This window comes from Rhinolophus sinicus, chromosome 6 (assembly GCF_057876585.1).
Source record: "Rhinolophus sinicus isolate RSI-liver-muscle chromosome 6, RSI-T2T, whole genome shotgun sequence".
Classification (NCBI taxonomy): Eukaryota; Metazoa; Chordata; class Mammalia; order Chiroptera; family Rhinolophidae; genus Rhinolophus; species Rhinolophus sinicus.
In genome coordinates this window covers 26313168-26333693 of record NC_142506.1, presented here as the reverse complement: position 1 = coordinate 26333693, position 20526 = coordinate 26313168, and the positions used below count along the sequence as shown (strand labels likewise).

The 20526-nt window shown below is 35.3% G+C and overlaps 1 protein-coding gene across 5 annotated transcripts in view; it reads left to right on the top strand.

The window, feature by feature from the left end:
- ZFPM2 (zinc finger protein, FOG family member 2) overlaps positions 1-20526 on the top strand; it is a 449678-nt gene that overhangs the window by 288439 nt on the left and 140713 nt on the right. For all 5 annotated transcript variants that reach the window (XM_019750658.3, XM_019750659.3, XM_088798993.1 and 2 more), the window contains one exon: positions 14534-14645. In XM_019750658.3, the coding sequence (XP_019606217.3) occupies positions 14534-14645 (112 nt within the window). The remainder of the gene's footprint in view (positions 1-14533; positions 14646-20526) is intronic.

Genomic DNA, 20526 nt, shown 5'->3' with positions numbered 1-20526 from the left:
GAATACAGAGGGTGCCAAAAAAAAAAGTTATGTAAATTTTAAGAAAGGAAAAAACGGTATTAAAATTGTAATACTTACTATATACCGATAACAAAAGATGAATACAAGTCACGTGTGTACAGATTTTTGGCACCCCAGGTATATGCCCAAGCTATTGCTTTATCTATGAGTGAATGGTTTCAAAAGATATGGAAAGCAGAACAGTAAATTGAGACATGTTGTTCTGCGTAAGGCAAGGGGCAGAGCAAACGCCGCTTGAGTTTGTAGTTTAGCTTTTCCTTTCCCTATAGAGTTGAATTAGGGAAAATCCACTTCAGTGTGAATTCAGGGCATTGCTGTGTGATTCTCAAATGTAATGGAAGAGGAGCCGCATCAAAGATCACACATCAAAGTATGTGTATTTATTGAAGGGACTCTGTCTTTGCTTCTAGAAGATGAGGTACCATTGTGCCATTTCTTTAATATATTTATAGCTTATTTAAATTTCTAAACATTAAAGGACACCGTGAATTTGTTTTTAACATCAAGAAAGGAGGACATAGATTTGAAAAGGCTGAGTAACAAGAGACCAGTCTGCTTCAAGAGTTTCTTCTGTTTAGAGTACCTGAAGTCCTAGATCCAGAAGATACCCTACAAGTCCTGGAGTCCTGGTCTTTTCCATTATAAATGAAGAAACTGGCCAGGAAAGTATTTTGAGCAAGGTGATCCAACCGTTTCATGACAAAGTTTGAAGCAAACCTAAGTTTAGCAAATGCTCAGGTCATTTTAAAATATGTATACAACTAGCATACTAGCATGAAACAGGAACTACTAAAGAAAATGTCATTGTCTTTGTAATGGTGGGAGATTTTGCTTTGTGCTTTGTTTGGTTTGATTATAATTGACAAATGAGACATGTTTAAATAAGTAGTAAAGGATATGGTATTTAAATTTAAGGCTTTATTCCAGCATATGGTATAAGAAAATTTTGCATATTCTAAAATTTTTGGACTAGGTCAGTAATTCCCAATTTAGAACCCAAGGTAGTGGAATGGCATAATGAGGAATTCAATGTCCAGAGCCTTTTCAAACTGTTTCCCAGATACCCTACAGACACATGTTTAGATCTTCTGGGTACTAGTGAAAACTGTAGGTAGAAAATTGGAGTAATGTAGACAGAATAAATTACTTTATAACCAATAAGTACAGCTTTACATCATGCTAGGTAAGATTTTATTCAACTAACATTGGGTTGCCATTAAAACCATTTAATTGTGCCAGTAGTGGTGAGGTTGTCTCCCCACTGGCCAATCTACTAAGTAGGTAAAAAGTTAAAAGATTGCTCAAAGTAGTAAAATCTCTTACACATTTATACTACGTATATTGGTTATTCTATTGATGTCTGGATAGAAACATTAAATAGACACAGGATTTTTCACAGGTATTTAACTGTTTCTTAAATTTTCGCCATGCTCCCAAATCAATATACATCATTATAAAGAACACTTAGTATATGTCAGGTATTGTTCTAAGTGATTTATAAGTGTTAATTTATTTAATCTTCACAATAGCCTCATGAGTCATTATAATTCCCATTTTACAGATAAAGAAACTGATGCACAGAGAAGTAGAACTAGGAGTTACTTGACCAAGATTACACCATAGATGAGTAACAAAGGTTGGATTTAAACATAATCAGTCTGACTCTAAAGCCCATGCTTTTAGCCACTGTGTTAACTGGCTTTCTGTTACGTCCATCATATATGAACGAGGTTTCTGCTGCTTTTCCTTATTGTGTTCATCACATTGTGGAAAAATATTGTGAATATGCCATAAATAATATTTGAATTACAACTGAACTCTTTGATTTCAGACTGACTGAGTTAAAATAACTACCTTTTCTTTTTCCATCTCTACACTATTTTCACCCAATGTTTTTTACTGAAGCTTCTTTTTGACTTCCCAGTATGACCTTGAACCTCTGCTGGCAGGTGAAAATGCTCTGTGTTTTGGTTCAGTCTATCTGTGAACCACCCAGCTTAAGCTGAGGAACATGCTAATTCAACCCAGACCGAGATATTTCTGAAGGGGAGAATCTATCACTGAGCCAAGACTATACATTGCAGTTTAGGTTCCTTAAGTGGGTGTGTCCAAAGGTTCCGAAGAGTGGAACTAACAGGTCAGGCATGAGAGACCTGCAGCCCAGATGTACACTGATGCCTGACCGAGAACTGCTGTGATGAGGTTCTATGGTGTCTGTTGACCAGCTGAAGACCGGGAAAATTTGTTCTTCATTTTTTCTTGTGTAATCAGTGCTGAATTGAATGAATTTTACCCTAAAGAGATCTTGGATCTCATTATGAATTCTGCTTGTGATTGGAAACATATATATAGGCTATTTTTAATCTATTGTAAGCTATAATTATTTCTACAGGTATATGCCCACAGTCATAAAGATAAAAATATTAAAAAGTATTGCCTGTTTTTCAACATTTTGATGTTATTAACTAGATTATGCTCAGTTCTGTTTCCCTTTATACCTACTAGATGTCTGATGGATATTTGCTATCTCAATTAGATTTTCAAGACCCCAAATTGTGCAAATGTGAGAAATAATTCACTACAAAATTATAAATTTCACAGCTCAAAAAACTCTGAATATTATTAATGTGGCACCATGCAATTAGCTTATACAAAGTGAAGCTAGGAATCATGCATAATGTAACACAGAAACTGCTAACCACTGACTCATGGAAGATCATTTAAGCTAGTTTTCAGGGACATGAAGAATTGATACTTACCACAATTCTGAAGAAGATTCTTATTGCTTTAACACCATGGAAAGAATTTAGTTTCTCACAGATTTGCTAAGAAGAAAATAGAAGGTGATTCATGGTGAGAGCAGTTGCTAGCAATGTGAATTCCAGCAAGTTGTTTAAGATTTTAGAGTCTCAGTTTTTACCCACTCAAAAGGGGCCTAACAATATCTTTCTCATAGAATTGTGAAAATTAATTTAAAAAGTAATGTAGCACCTAGAATTTTAGCACATAGTCAATGTTTAATAAAATGTTATAAATCATATATTAGGGAAATGTGGCACTCTTCTCCCCAGCCAAAATTTTGCCTTTACTGGGAATTATGTAAAACATATTTCTTTAGGAGTATTAGGAACATAAGCCAGACACTAGAAAGAATAACACATCTGGTACTGCTTTAAGCCCATTATATACATTAACTCATTTAATCCTAAAAATAATCCTGTGACATAAATACTTTTATTATACTTATTTTAGAAATGAAGAAACTGAGACACAGTAGTTAAAGTAACTTGACTGAGGTTATACAGCTACTAAGTGATGAAGATATGATTCACACGCAATCAGCTTGGCACCAAAGTGCAAGGTTTTAAATCTTCTCTTGAATATTCATAAAGCATATTAAGTGAGGTAATGAGTATACACTTAAAATAGTATATACATAATTCATCGTGGCTGCATTTCCCAAAATATTTCATTTTTTTCATATATTTTTATGACATACTTTATTTAGCAGTAAGAATAATTAAATGAGTGTATAGGAAACATGTTTGATAGAAGTACATGACTTCCCAAAATATGTATATAAGAGATTTTATGGTTAGGTTTAGATATAATTATTAAAATATAAGCCACATTTTATAAACTTTCAATCCAATTGGAGAAGGACTCAGTGTTTTTAACTTTAAAATTAAAGTATAAACCTAAATTATGAAGACTGCTTAAAATGGGTCTACTGATCACTTCTCATCTATTGCTATGCCTTTGTTTGGTCATGGACCATCCAATACGCATTGTGCTTTTCAAATGTGTCGGATATATACTTAAAATACAATGAGCTGAATTATAAATATTGATTTAAATCTATTTGTGTATCATTTAGATATTTTTATAATCAATACAGTGTGAGCATCTAGAGGAAAGGTAACTCATCTTTTATCTTTCTATTTTTAGAGTTTTCTATGCAGTAAATATTTAATGAATATTTACTGAATTAATAATCAGTGTACTTAATTTCTAGTAAAGTATAAAGTAGATTTTTTTTTAAGCAGGATAACCTAAATAAGCCTCTCAAAATAGAAATGGTATAGAACTATCCAAAAATAATGCCAATCAGTTCTTACTAAATAGAATGATTTTATACACGAGGTTACATTATTTATATGGCAAAAACCACATCTGGATAAGGTAAACCAACTTGTTGTAAGCTTTAATATCATTCATGTGCAACTAAATGTAGAATTTAAGCCCTAGTCTTTACACCCAAATGTAAATCTATTAACTTTTAATAGATATGTTGCTTTGTCGTGTTAACATTATTCAAATCTCCTTTCCAACATTCACCTTAATACTTTTATTCATATTTCTACTCCTTTTGTGAAGAATATGGTTAGTGAAATTTGTCCAGGGGTTGTATTAATAAAAGTTTACCTCATTTGATTCTGATTTCATAGATGCTCCTTTAGTTGCCCCAGACCCACAGATGTGCTGAACAAGGTCCTGGATTGAGCACATGTAGAAATGAAACTGTCATTGGTTGGTGTCCTCTTCTCATTGTTTTCCCCCGTGGAAAGCAATGCAGCCTGCCTCCAAAAGGGTGGGCCAACCCCCGCAGTGAGTTGGACACTTGACTTTTAGTCTCTGAAAGTACAAAATTAGGATAGTCCTGCAGCATCTGTTGATTTTTGAGAGTAATATTGAAAGCCACCCTCATGGTCAGAGTCTTAACTTTCGATACTTAATTTAAGTGTTTGCGATATTCTTGTTATGAAAATGTCTCACAGTTAGATAAGCTTTGTTTGACTACTCTAGCGCACCTTTACACTTCTGCCAACTAGTCTGCCAAAGCTTTTATTTTTTTTTTACACCCAACTTCCAATAACTTGTCTGAAAAACATCTGCCTTTCTTAAGGGTACTATATTTATCGCAACACCTACTACTATATAGTTTAACAATTCCATTTTTTTTTTCCTCTTTGGAGGGGAATGCCTTCCTCATTCCTATTCTTCCAGTTTTTAACTAGACTCTTTCCATCAACTTCAAACATCATAATATCAGGTGTATTTTAGGTTCAAAATATAGGGAGTTCTTAATAATTTATGGTTGTAGAGAGAAATAAAGAGTACAAATCATGAAAACAACATATAATTGAAAGGGAAAAAACCCTTTATATTTGGTTTTATAATTTACTATGTTTTAATATCAAGATTGCCCTTTTTTGGTGGAGGGGTGTGACATGAAAATTGGCTAAAATGGTAATAATGAGGAGACAGCCTAAAAGGTGGCTGAAAGATTCATTATATATTTCAGTGGATTAATTCATGAGGAACAGACCTATCTCAGTATCCGAACAACTCTGTGCAGGGGTGAACTGTTTCTCTCTTCCACAGAATGCCTTCGGGGTAAATCTCAAAAAGAGACCACATTTTTTATGTCTAATGCCACTGATAGTTGAATATTTGCATACATCTATTACACAGTCTCTATAATTCATACTAACAATGGTATTTTGGCCACACCACTTTCTCTGACCACACCATTTTCTTTGGTGTTAAAATTCCAAAGCAAAGTTATTTAGAATGGCTTTATTTACTGCTTCACCAATAAAAATAGTAACATTTCAAGTAAGCATAAGTGTATTGAGATTTCATATATATCTTCTCTGTACTCAGGCTTTGAGTTTTGGCTTGATGAAATTTCTACAGTAGAAAGTTTTACCCTAATATTATTGTCAAGCTGTAAGGACATATGAGATCATCTTACAGGAGAGGAAGATGAGACCTTCAGAGGTTAAGTGATTGACCCCGGGTCACACAGCTGGGACCACGGCTTTTAGGATCCCTGAACCTTGTCACAGGTTTATGTGTCAGCCTTATGTAAGGATGGCTACTCAAGAGCAATTTACTTTTCCCTTCTCCAAGGTTTCAGCACTGACACTCTTTTGCACATTGCACTATGTGCAAGCCCAGAAATTCTGCCAGGAGCAAAACAACACTCCTTAAACACTCTGTGACTTTCAGAGCTGTATAAAATAAAAGGTTGAAGTTAATGGTTGCCAGCTTGGAGGGAGTTGTTCCTCTTTGGCGCCAAATGTATGTGGAGAACAGATGAGACTGTGGGAGTGAAGTTGGCAAAAGGGAAAGAGAAATGAGTCTATTCTTTTTTTGAAAATGGAAGTATAATAAATATCTGGATAATTTAGACGTTTATTATTCATTCAGAGGTCCTTCCCATTTGAAAATAAAATATCTGTATCTTTGGTGTGAGTACTCTTGAATAATAATCTTATATTATTTTTTTAAATATCAGAAAATGATTCTTTTATTTGGAAGTAAAGAGATTGTTTTAATGACCTGTATATATTTAAGCAGTGACACATGTTAAGATAATGTGTTTCAACAATTTTGAGAACTAAAAGCAAATATACCTCAGAGATAATGATTATTTAAATTTTTGGTTCATAGAGATAAAACTGTCTTTGACATAAGGAGTATGAATATAGTAGCCAAGAATTCTATCATTTTATTTCACACTCATTTTGTTTTTAAAAAGTCTCTTATCGTGTTTGAGATCCCACATACCACAGTGAACTTGAAGACATTTGTTAGCAGAAGCTCTCTGGAATTCCACTCTCGTGCTATCCTTAACAGACATTTTGTAGAACTGTGCTCAGGAGAAACCCTATTCTAATAAAACCTTCCTGGGATTTCCATTCATAAATCTATTCTGTACCCAATGGTATAGTGTCATGGTTCTTGTTGTATCGCATTACTCATGTCTTTCCAATTTAGATTTTTTACGTATTTTCTAATTTGAGCATTCTTAATTGATTTGAGCTTGAGTTTGAAAATGTGTCTAGCACATCAATTTTTTTCAACCAATGCAAATTTGATAACCTTTAAGTTGAGTTTTGTTGCTTTTTAAACAGTAACTGTAGATCAGATACTTGCTATAAGATTGGAAGTTCTTGAAATGACTTGTTTAAATCTGTAATTTCTCTCTCTCTCTCTCTCTCTCTCTCTCTCTCTCTCTCTCTCTCTCTCTCTCTCTCTCTCTCCCTCTCCCTCTCCCTTTCCCTCTCCCCCTCTCCCCCCTTCCCCCCCTTGTTTTTAGACACAGTAACAAAGGGAAGACTGAAACTGACTCAAGAGACATCCCAATGTAGTTCAGTGGCCATTTTATTCTATTTTAAAATGGAAGCATATGTTTTTAATAGAAGCACAGATTTACCTAGTCATGTCTGAATGATGTGTGACATTAATTAGTCATGAGACTATTTGGGTGTTATTGCCGAGAACCTGTTTTTATATCATCACACAAATAATGTTGACCCTATAGCCACATGGAGTAGAGTGTTTCTGTTTATGTAATTTAAAGTAATACTTTACTTTCTGAAAGGAAAAAAAAAAAAAATATTTGCCTCAGTACCATCAAGCTCATTCACAGTGTCCTATATAACTTTTTAAAGGTTATCTACTAAAAAGCATGGTTTTATTAGGTGGAAATCATCAAACTAAAAGTTTTATAGTTCCAATCAAATCAGTCCTGTTGAGATTATATATCATGACCAGAATTACTGAAGATACAATTGTGTAGGGCCTTCAATTACTACTTCATGTTTCTGTGGCTCCAGGTAGTCAAAGATGTGAAGTTGTTATGCCTCCTCAGGATAGGCTGTTGGTGAAGGGAATTTTGAATTCAAGCTCACGGTCACCAGAGACTTCACACAGTTAAAGGAAGAGTGATGTGACGTTTTTGTGACTGTCCGATTGAATTTGAATTTATTCTAGTGTGGAGAACTACTTGGATACATTAACTGAAACTTTTACTCTATAAAATTTCCCCTGTAATAGTACATGGTCAAATCACATACACTACCATTTTTTCATATAGATGTAGAGAATAATGCAGTTGGGAAGCATTGGCAGTTTTTCTGGTTCTATCTGAATCCAGTATCTGCAGTAATTTGGAAACATTTTTTTTTAATTTATTGGGGTGACAATTGTTAGTAAAATTACATAGGTTTCAGGTGTACAATTATGTATTACATCATCTATAAATCCCATTGTGTGTTCAGTTCTCCTTCCATCATCATATATTTGATCCCCCTTACCCTCATCTTGGAAACAGTTTTTAATGCCTACTATCAAATGTGTTTTTACAGCTGAGAGAATAGAAACAACTATGAATTGTTAAAATAGCTATGCATTTTGTCAAACAGATCTCAGCCCTTTTCACCTATTACTTAGTTCTGGAAGCAATATACCAAGAGCATTTTCATCAGCTTCCAACTACAGCTCATGGCATTGGCTTGAGGATCTCTAATGAGATTTTGTTATATTTCCTAAACTAAAGCTAATGGAGGCCAATTTTTCCATCAAATGACACATCTTGTTCTTTTAAAAGACTGTCATGTGAGGCTCTTCTCATGGGTCAGATTTTCCTAAGACTTCTAGCTCTTCCTAAGTCTCATTTCAGAAACCTTCAACAAATATTTCCTGCAAAATTTGGAATCCCTAAGACAGCATTATGTACCAGTTTCTTGGGTTAGAATTATCCTCTGTTCTTTACCTTTGGGCTGTCTACTTTTATCTCCATTAACCTTTTGGCTTGAGTATAAACATTTATTGAAGTTCTACCTCCTTTGTCGGTCGAGTAACTCCAGAGGTTAGTGAGAAGTGGATGTTAGTTTGACCTCTTTTATCCACATTAGATGATTCTAATTATTCCTAAGAAATGACACTTTTGACCCATTTTGTCCTTGTCAAGTTTGTCTAGTTGTAGACTGTCTAAGCATGAAAGTCTGGGTTCAAAGAGTGTCCACGAGTGCAGATTTTTTAAACTTGCAATATGGAGCCTCAAAAGTGCACAGTATTTCTTTTTCTTTTTAAAACATTCCAACTTCACTGAAATTCAGGGCTCCTGTTATGAACCTTGAATTGATTTATAATCGAAAGAGACTGCCTAGATGCAGATAAAGTGCTAACTTTAACCTGTAAAAGCCCATGGGTTATTTCAATATAAAAAGAAAAAAATAATAATAAAAGAATGGTAAACCCCTTTGTATCAGTGAGAATAAACTAGGTTTTGCTGAGGTTGCAAGCAACGCTAATATCACAACAGCTTTTTACATAAAAAGTTTCTTTCTCATGCTACGTGGCCATTGTGGTTACCAGGGCTTCTTCCTTACAGGCTGACAAGATCACGTCAGCAAAAAGAAGGCGTGATGGTGGTCCATTGGCTCTTAACACTTCTGTGTGGGAGTGACATGGATCATTTCTTGTTCTAGTTCATTGATCAAATTGGTCAAATTAAGTCATATGACTATATCTAACTTTAAAAGAGATCTAACTTTAAAAGTGAGAAATAAATGATCAATAGCACAATTAAATTGGATAATAATTTTTGTTTTGACATCTATGGTAATCACTACAAACATTAGCAGTGCCTGAGAAATAGTAGAGATTCAATAAATGCTCTTTGTACATTTTAAATTCATTTATTCACGTAGGTATTCAGCAAGAGTTTGACGTGTATCTATGATGTACTAAACACTGTGCTTGTTGCTTTATATGACAACTTTTGAGATAGAAATTATTATCCCCATTTTGTAGCTGTGCATTCTGAAGTTCAGAACGTACAGGTTTAAGTGATTTTACAGTGACAGAACCTGCCCGAAGCATGTGTCAGGATTCAAACCTAGATCATCTAACTCCAAGAACAATGATGTCCTTTCTGCTACACCTCAGCTGTCAGGTCATTGTTGAATCATGAAATCTTTTAAATATTCAGCTATAGAAGCAGCAATTATTACAGTCACCACTGGGTATTTCCTCATATTTACAGCAAGAATATTAAACATAGCTAATGATTTTGGAATGACAATGTAGATTTGGTGTGACTCCAGTGAAAGGAAAGTTGTTTACATTTTTGAGCACATTCGATAAGGAAGTTGTCTTTTTTTTTTAACTATGTCAGTAAATCTGAATGCCTTTTGTATTAGTTTTTTATTGCTGCCAAAACAAATTACCACACACGTAGTGGCTTTAAACAACAAAAATTTACTGTAGTTTTGTAGATCAGAAGTCCAGTATGGGTCTCACCAGACTAAAGTCAGTTTATCAGGATGTATTCATTTGTGGAGGTTCCGGGGGGAATTCATTTTTGCTCATTCAGATTGTTGGCAGAATTCACATCCTTGAGTTTGCACACCCAAAATACCTGTTTCCTTGCTCCTTGCAACTGGAGACTATTCCCAGTTTCTAGACCACAACGTTCCTTAGCTCATGGCCTCAGCATTCCATCTTCAAATGCAGCAAAGGCATGTGAAGTCCTTTTCATGTTGAAGCTCTTTGATCTCTGGTTTTGCCTTTCTCTTTTACTTTTAAGGACTCATATGTTTAGATAGGGTCTATCCAAATAATCTAGGTCATCTCATTATTTTTATGGTCCTAAATCTTTACCATAGCTTTAAAATCCCTTTTGTCAAGTAAGGTAACATATTCATAAGTTCCAGGGGACAAGGGTGTGGCCATCTTTGGGGACCATTTTTCTGCCTCCCACAACTTTATATCTGCTCTCTTTTCCCAACATGTTCTGCCAACTGCACCCTCTGTATGATCCCAGACAAACATCTTAGCTTTACTTTCTTCATTTGTGAAATTAGGGAGTTCAACTCATGGAATATAAAATTGCTTCCTCTTTTAACATTCTAGACTTATATGAACCCTTACGATAGCGAGAAGCATGGAAAAATGAACCTAATGATCAATGTGGATGTTATTGTTATTTTCTATTCATGGATTTTCCTGGAGTGTAGATTTCATATAATCCTGACTAACTCCTTCCTTCTCATACTTGGTAATCTTCTTTGAAGGCAGTCAATCTCTACAAAAGTTGACTTCTTCAGAAAGAAATTGACTTACCTCCTCAAAACTGTAATAACTGGTCCCTTGAGATGTTTTTTATCTACTTATTTACTTTACAGCTTGGATATAGCTTTCAGCAAATCTTGGCTACGTTTCTGCTTTTGCTTTATTGATTTGGAGTGAAAGAAATTGTTTTCCCTTCAATTCAGTTTTTTTAATAAGTCAGATTCTATTTGTGCCTAGGCATAATAAATGTTTCCAAAGTTTTAAAAGATACAATGTCTAACTTACTATTAAGGAAATATATTAATGAACAATTTTTATTTGTGCCACAACACTAACTCCTTTAAATCTAATTTGCTCATGTACAAAGTGGAGAAAGTGTCAACACCTAACTTCTGCAGTTGAAAAATCAAAAAAGAAAATTCTGGGGAAGTACTTAACACCTAACATTTAGCAAGTACTCGATAGATGTAAACCTCTAATATGATTTTTACAATAGTAATATTAAGGGTAGAAGTGAATAACTCATCCCAGTTTGCGCAAGCCTTTTCAGCTTTAGCACTGAAAGTCCAACATCCTGGGGAATCTTTCAGTCCCAGGAAAGCCCAGATGGTTGTTGTAGTAGTTTGGAAACAGAGCTAAATATAAATATGGGCACTGCTTTGTACAAGATATTTGATCTAAAAGAAATTATTTAATCTTTGAGTTGCAATTTATTTATCTGGAAATATATATGAGGCCTAATAAGAGAAGTGTCTAAACAAAATACCTGCACCTATAGCAAAAATTATAGGGCCCATGTTCCTCCTGCTTAAACCATTATTACTGGCTTTTTTCTGCTTAGATATTTTAGCACAATAGGTGTTGCCTGATATGAAAAGGTCCTTCAAGATCTGTCTATAACCTGTACTTCCAGACACATACATTGTTCTGTTCCTTCCTCTTATCAGTGATAATGATATCGATGATGGTGGTGATGATGGCAGCTAATGCTTATCTAGTGTTTTTTATATACCAAGAACAACTCTAAAGACTTTATAATAACTTAAACCAGAATCCCAAAGGTACTACTCACTTTCCCTGTACACAATATATACTATTGCTATTATGTACTATTCAGACGATGCCCGTGCTATTACCAGTGATTGCAGATTCTTCCTGCCTTTAAGACCCTTCTTCCTCCCTTTAAGATCCTGCCTGAATGTTACCTGTATGATATCCTCCCAGAATCCACAGGACAGGAGTTTCTCTCTTGCCCTTCACTGACCCACAAGCAATTTACTCATGATGTTGAACTCCCTACCGTTCTACTTTTTGCATTATATTAAACTTTTTTTTTTTTTTTTTTTTTTAAATGTATCTATATCCTTCATCAAAAAAGAGCTCGTTGTATTTCTAACACCAAGCACAGGACTATGTTGGTTGGGTGGTTGGTTGGTTTGTGAAAAGAATGTAAGATCAACTGATTTACTTTACATTAAAAGATTCCCTGACGAATTTAAGTAATCAATATCTATTTTTCATATTATCTGTGGAAAATTGTGAAAGCTGATTTACTGTGTAGAAATCTATGTGGCTTGACGAACTATGGAGCGTAAAGATTAAATAATTTAGAATGCATGTCTTTCCCATGAAATAAGAGAATACAGTAGAAAGGGGACCAAGTGCCTGTTGCCGAATCTGTTCTGTAAAATCAGAAGTGAGAAGATGTTACAAATAAGACCACTAAATCCCTCATACACAGGTTTATCTAAATGGTGGACTCTTTTCCGTGACTTGTGCTTTCTGCTTGGACCTCATGCAGCAGGTCAAATGGGTTTTCTAGATTCCTGCGAGATTTGAAATGGCCAGATTACACAGACCCTGATCTGTGGCCTTAACTATTCTTCTGGTAGGAAAAGGAGCTGAAATATGTACAGTTGAGACCTAATATTTAATTGGATGTGGGTCACTATCATTTTAGATTGAAGAAAGCTGCTTGTCCTCAAATTCTAATTTGAAAATGGAAATAAATATAAATGGTCACTCAAACTGATAAATCATAGGGATAACTTGAGAACATTTTTGCCTCGATTGTTAACAATTTGTAATATAATATAAAACTCTTTCCTACAGGGCTTTCAGATAACTAATTTTCATGGTTATTATTGCCAAATATTAAGATACGTAGTTGAAAAATTATAAACTTAAAATGAATCAAAGTATTAATCTGAAAAATCAGTATGTTAGTATTTCTTACAATTGATCTGGTTTACCACCTCTTCTGTTTTAATATGTGAAGTTTTTTGTTTTGTTTTTCTTTTAGACTCCTTTTTTAAATTTGCCTATCATGGTAGATTTTCTCATTAAATTGTATATTTTATGGCAGTTTTACCTCTTATAATACAATTGATACTTCCAGAAATGGGTTAGCATTCATTTTATGCATAGTTTTTAATACGGCTTTTCAGTGAACAATAGATCCCTGTCTCAGGGGCTATCGTTGTTGTCATTCCGCAGGTCCTCTGGGTTTTCCAGATTCCTGCGAGATTTGAAATGGCCAGATTACACAGAACTCCTCAAGTGAATACTTGTTAATGCCAATTTGGGAAATTGGTGATAGGATACAACATGTGAGAAAGTCCCAGAATGGGCTGAGGTCTCTTTGGCCGGATCATATCTAGGTGAAAATACAGTTCAGAAATTACCTTGAGACCCTCGTATTGTACTCCGTGTTGTGGTTTCATGATAGTTGATATACAGAACATGGGCTGGTAAATGATAAGTCTGAATGCCAGTTCACTGTCACTCATCCGGAAACAAGAGTCTTGCTAAGGCTTACTTATTTCCTCCCCAGTTTATTTTCTGCCGTGTAAATATATCACCATGGTTAAAGATATAATTCAGGTGCCCTACAGCCGAATATGATGAACCTTTTAAGTGTTTTATTTAAAATGTACACTGAAAATATTTTGTCAGAACTACCTCACTTGTCTCCCTGCTTCTGTTTCTCAGAGGAAGAGATGTCATGCTTTAGTTGCTCTGCATTTGAATTTATTCACAATTTCATTTTTGCAGTCTTTCTGGAGACAATGTATGGTGAATCATTAGCATTATTATTATTTCAGTCACAGTCAGATTACACATCCACACTTAGTAAAGGGGGTTGGGTAGATTTCATTATTCATTCAGAATAAATTCCTACTCTAATATAAATGTTGCTCAGGATAGAGCTTTGAAATGGATCCTGATTCTTTAAATTCTTTCCTGTCTGTTTCAGGAAATAGTGAGATCCTGTTGATAGTAAAGTACAATGTGTCTAAAGTTCACTTCTAAACACTCTGCTCTTTGCAGAGAAAGTCATCTGCATTCTCTTTATAATTCAGAGCCGCAAGAGATCTGTCTAATCTTGGAGATCTGATCCAGTATCATTTAGGAAAAAAGAAAAAATCCTTGATAATAATTCTACCATTCAGATTAGTTAGAGCAGTAAAGCTTTACAGCTTCTGTAGTCTTAAAAAGATATCATGAGACAGGGGAATAAGGACTTGGATTATGTTTTGGAAGATTTAGTTGTTTGTAAAAATAAAATGATTAGTGCAGTTATTATTTGAGTTTTTAATCAACGAAAGCAAATGGCATCTGTTTGTTATCATTCCTTCTACAGAAGACAAAGGCTCACGTCCCAATGGTGCTGACTGCTGGTCCCAAGTGGCTCCTGGATGTGACTTGGCAAGGAGTTGAAGACAACAAAAACAACTGCATTGTGTACAGCAAAGGTAAATGCAAGATCATTTCCTTCTCTCTTTAAAAGTATTGAAACCCGAGCATTGCAAAATAGCACCAAACAACCTGGCATGGGAGCACAAAGTAAAATTTGATCCTCTCTCTTCCTTATTCTCTTATGAATCTCTCTAACCTGTGTTTGCAGCAAAGCCTACTGTTTTCTTTTCTTTAGAACATAAAACAAATATTATATCATTAATGACTTAGTGCCGTACACATTTTCCTAAACTCTGTATTTAGCTTGACAAATCCCTTCCTTGCTGTTAGCTCTATCGATAGTCGGTTTGATGAAATCTCAGATTCTTCTTTTAGGCGTTATCTATCAAAAAGTCACTTCCTTGTGAAATTTAGCAATTTGTGTCAAGGTGCATGATCCAGGAGGCACTATATTCCAGCCAGTTTCTTGAAATCACTCATGATGTGAGGATAGCTGAAAATGAAACCATTTACAAAGACTGAGAATTCTTCCCCATGGTGATTTTTGAAGGGCAGGAGGCAAACGGGAAAGAGGAAGCGATGGCTTGCAGAGTTTTGCCTTTGATTTGCTCAGTGTGACATCAACCTAGACTACGTCATATAGCTATGCCCTGGCTCCAAAGGAGACGCTGCTCTGTGATGGCACATCATGGGACTGGATCTTCAAAACACAGCCCCCTCCTTGAGTGTGGTGTGGTTTGGGGCACTTTGCTCCATGTTCAAGTTATGGACCCGAGCTCTGTACTTTTACAGTGAAATCCCTAATCTCTCGTCTTCGTAAATATTGCAGAACCTTGTGCTTCTCATGTTTAATTTCTTTTAGCTTTCGTTTTTAACCAAATAGACCTACTGAGATCAAAGATTTATTTGCACATTGAACCTAGAAACCATAAAAGCATACAAGAGAACAAGCAAATAAGCACCCCTATCAATGTATTAACATATAAAACACTAATCATAACATCAAAGACTCTTAAAAACTTGCTAGAAACAATTACAACTTGTTCCTATAATCATTACAATTTGTACACTTATAAGAGGATTGCCTTTAAACTACCATGAGCCTTTGAAAGTTGAAACACCGGAAAGAGGGAATTTGCAAGCTATAAAAACAATCTGCACACCAGGATCTGATTATATTCCTTTTCCTTCTGTAATTGCTGGTCCCATACCCACTCATTTTCTAACCCCAAATAACTGTGGTAATGCTGGTGGGAGATTTTAGCTGGAAGGGGAAGTTAGATTTTCCCAGGATATGTCAATGTGATCTATCAAAATGGAAAAAAAATAGTATATAGTGAACTCGCTTACCAATCAATGCCCACATTCAGAATGCAAAACTACAAAAGATACCTTGGAATATAGGGTCAATTACTAGAATAAATTGTTTGCTGTACAGTATCTTACCTTCATGATGACAATATAATATGGAGGAACCAGGGGAAATAGCTGTCTCCTATCATAATCCAATTCCATTTCGTTAGTAAATCAGGCCTTCTTTTAGAAGAGATGATTGTGACATTGCTATGGAAGGAAAATAACAACGAAACTGTAGTTCCATGTTCATTGGAGTACTTTAACTCAACATATTTATGTGTTTTTCTTGTGGTTGGATAGACCTTAAGCTTTTTTGGCAATAAACTTAGAGTAATTTATAGAAGCTTATTAAAATTAACTCATAAAGTAGGCAATGTGCCCACCTGTGTGCTAGCCTTGCATGTGGATCATATAATAATAGCCACCCCTGAATCCTCTTTCTTGATATTCCCATCCCGAATTGTATGTACTTCTCTCATTGCTCTTCACTGTCGTTTTATGATGATCATTTTATGTGTTTAGGAAAAGAGTAGGTAAAAAGTAAGCTGTCATTGCCTGCCTTTCCAATCTACTTTATATGTACTAAGGGCAAGGACTGTGTCTTCGTCACCTTTCTGTCTTTGGTTTGGCATGTTGCCTATACAAAAATGGACTAAATAAACATTGATTGGTGGACCAGATAAACAAAATGATAAATGGTTGCCAGAAACTATAACAGATGCTTCACATCCTACAATGATAAACCGTATGCATTCCTGCCATTAAATAGTTTATAACCTACAAAAGACAATTTGATATTGTTCAAATTACAAGAGCGATTGGTATTATAGTTCAAATAGCAGAGAATACAATAACTACTATATATGCATGGTTTCATTTAATTGTTTAAAACCTCCTGGAAGATAATTAATATACTACCTAACTTTAACCAAGTGACACTGAGAGGTAGGTTGAGGAATTTGCCATGCTCACATAGCTAATATGTGCAATAGTTGAAGCAGAGTTCACACACACATCTGTCTAACATAGGGTCTGAATTACACATATTAGAATACATTCTCCCTGCATTAGCTGTCAGACAGCTCAGTGAGATAACTAGTGTTTTTCTCATTTTACACAATTTGTAATTGTGACTTAGAAAGGTAGAATGATTGTCCCCGGTCATGGAGAGCTAACAGGGGAGCCAAACTTGAAGGCAGGTCTTGACAGTTCCAAATCCTGTACTCTGTGCTACTGTGGGACTCCGCCTGTCTACTGCCCACGGTTACATGATGAGTAAATCCTCTCAAACCACTCAGACCTGTATGCCCAGAAATCACAAAGAGTATATATTACAGTGTGGAACTTCCCAAAGTATGTGTGTGTGTATGTATGCCTTGTTTTTTCATGCCAATGGAAAACTCTGCTGTAGACTCTAATCTCTTAGATGGGCTTCAAATGCCTGACATTAACTCCTAGTGTTCGGATTACCTTTGGAGGGACGGGATAGCTCACCCAGAGCATGTCTTAAAATACTGAGAATACCTAAGTATTCTGGGATTGTCACATGGGTCATTCGAGTCATGGAAAATATGACCCCAGAAGTGCTCCTCCCAGGATCCCACGGGCTCTGAAGCCTTCTGTCTTCACAGGCTGCAGGTGTGATAAACCTCTTCAAAACAAATGAGTTTTGTAGGTGGATGGATTTGGCAATTTAGATTTAACAAGTATTGACTTGGACATCAGTGGTGTGTGAGGCATTTTCATAGTATCATATGTTGTTTAGTAGTTGGGGCCCTTTTGTTTTCAATTGATAGAAATCCAAACGAAGTTGACTTGTGCAAAAAAATGTGTGTGTGTGTGTGTGTGTGTTGGGAGTAGGAGGATTCATCTGCTCATATAACTGAGAGTCCAGGGAAATTCTGGATTTAAGGAACATCTTGTCCAGGTGTCAAACTTTGTCCCCAGATTGTCTCTCTCTTCTGTCCCTTGTTCCTTTTGTGCGCTTCATTTTCAGAAATAGTCTCCTCAGGTAGTGGGAAGCGCCAGGCGTTCTCTACCAGTGAAACAATTGAGTGAAAAGAGAGTTTTTCTGGGTTTTTATTGGGGCGCATCACATACGATTCCCCTGTGTAATCCCTGTGACTCTACCTGGCTGACTATAGTCATCCTTAGGGCCAAAAGATTAGCATTAACCCGCATGTGCTGCTAGGATGGAGGAGAAATAGTTCCCCAAATGAGACCAAAGTGCTTTCTCAGACACACAAAAAGAATGGTTGCTTGCAGGGCTAACATCCATGCACCCAGATGCAACACATTAATGGCCCTAAGAAGCTCTCACTGAAGAGGAAAAATACATTCCTTAATATCAAATTTATATTTCCTTGTTTCGTTTCCTAGCTAAAAACCTACATTACTTATAACTTTCATACCAAAAATAATTATTATTTGACCTGGCTGTCTGAGAGTATTATCAGTACCTATTTACAAATAGAATGTACAATGCATGTATGTAGTGTTTTTAAAAATTGCCTTGGTCATGCAATTTTTGGTAGAATTTTTATGGTGTGTAAGATAGGCCACTTAATGTGTAACTATTACCATTAAAGAAATATACTTAATTTTTGAAGTATTACTAAATGTAGTTTCACTTCCTAGGTATCTATCAAATAATTATAAAATTGTATTACATCACTTAGTACTATTTGACAGGCTACCATCATCTTGTTTTATTAAACTAAAAAGTAGTATCATATTTGGCATTAATATTATAATCTGATATACTATTTTCCTGCCTCAACTATCCCCTGTCATTCCAGAAAGTAATTAGTTCATCCAGACATTGATGGACCAGACTTGTTGGGTCGTCTGTTTTTTGCCATTATTCTCAACAGACTCCAGATAATTCTAATTTACTTATCTACAATGGAAAAAGACTAAAAAGCACCATGCTGAAGTTAAAGGGAGGTTGCTGGGGGGGTAGGATGAGCGAGGCATGCCTACTTACTACTAAAATCCACTAATGCCTCTTGAACACTGGAGATCGTCTTCTTTTCTCTATACCATTCTGTTCTTTACTTATAGTGTTTACACAGTGTGGTGACCTTTCTTACATATGAAAAGTAAATGGCTTACTTTGAGTTTTATGATTTTGAGTATTTAAAATTAAGTCTTTAGCATGTGGGTTTTGTTGATTCACTTCAAATAAGGCATAAGTATTTAGTATTTCATGAAGTTGTTATTTCAGAGTAGCTATATTGTCTATATATCCAGATTAATAGAATAGACAGTGTCAATCAAGAGTGGAAAAATATCAGCCTACCCTTCCTTCCACCTTAACCATGGAAGGTTTCTTTTTATATAAAAGCACAATATCGTTGTAAAAAAAACTGTCGTACATTTGTATCTGTGTGCAAATCATTTACCCTCTCTAAATCTTGATTTCTCAACTGTAAAAATGGAATAGCAAGGGCTGTCTTGCAGAATTTGGAGGAAGAAGCACCCATACACATAACTGTATTTTAATTACTATCGATATTATATTGCTAGTTGTCTTACACTCAATCCAATTTGCCCTGTAGTCATGTGTCAGTACAAATTTAGAGGAAATGAAGCTAGGCCTCCATGTTGGCATCAAGCAAGTATGCAAGGAAACACAATCATCTGACATAAGATTTCCAAGAGTTCCAGAAGTCCCATTCAGTCACTTTGAACCCACAGTTCCTGCAGAGAACTATATTACAGAATCAGAGGCCTGAAGCCTTTGCCGGAAGACATTGCTGGATTTCTTTTTTTCAATTTGGGGTACAGGATACTTTTATTTTTAATCAGTTATATAAAATGGTAGTATAAAGATGACAATGATAATATTCATACTATTAATAGCAGTTACCATTTGTTACTCACTGATTCTCTGTCAGGCATTGTTTAAACACTGTGCATACATTTTCTCATTTAACGATACAATAAACTCATGCTATAAGCAGCATTATTCCCACTTTACAGATGAGTAAACTGAGGTTAAAGTAAGTTCATAGTCGAAGGATATATATAGCTCATACGTGTTAAAATTGGGATTCAATCTTAGCATATTGTTGTCAATCCCAATTATACAATTAGCAGAGTTTTGAGGATACCATTTGCTAGGCCAAGGTTGCAGGTTATTGCTCTTCTTCACATATTTTCATACATGTATATCATACATGTTTCTCATGCTGTGGTTCGGCTTTAAAGAGAAGAGTGTTGAACTAAAACAGCAGTGACATCAATACTTTTTGGTAATTTCTCTGTTGCTTTCAAGACCACAGCAATTTAATGTCATATAGAAGACCAATCTCCAAATCATTCTATGATCATCTTCAAAGTCATTTTGCTTGTTTGCATAAATGTAGCCATGCATTTAATTCGTTTAAGCCTGTATTGATTATCTACTTTGTTCAAGGCGCTATACTAGGCACTGTTGAATTACTGACAGAAATTCTAATAGGACCTAACCTGGGTGAGCAATTTTCTGCTTGCTGACGACGTTGGTCCACTTTTCAAAATAAAGATCCTTTTTTTGTTTTTTTTAAAGATTTTATTGGGGAAGGGGAACAGGACTTT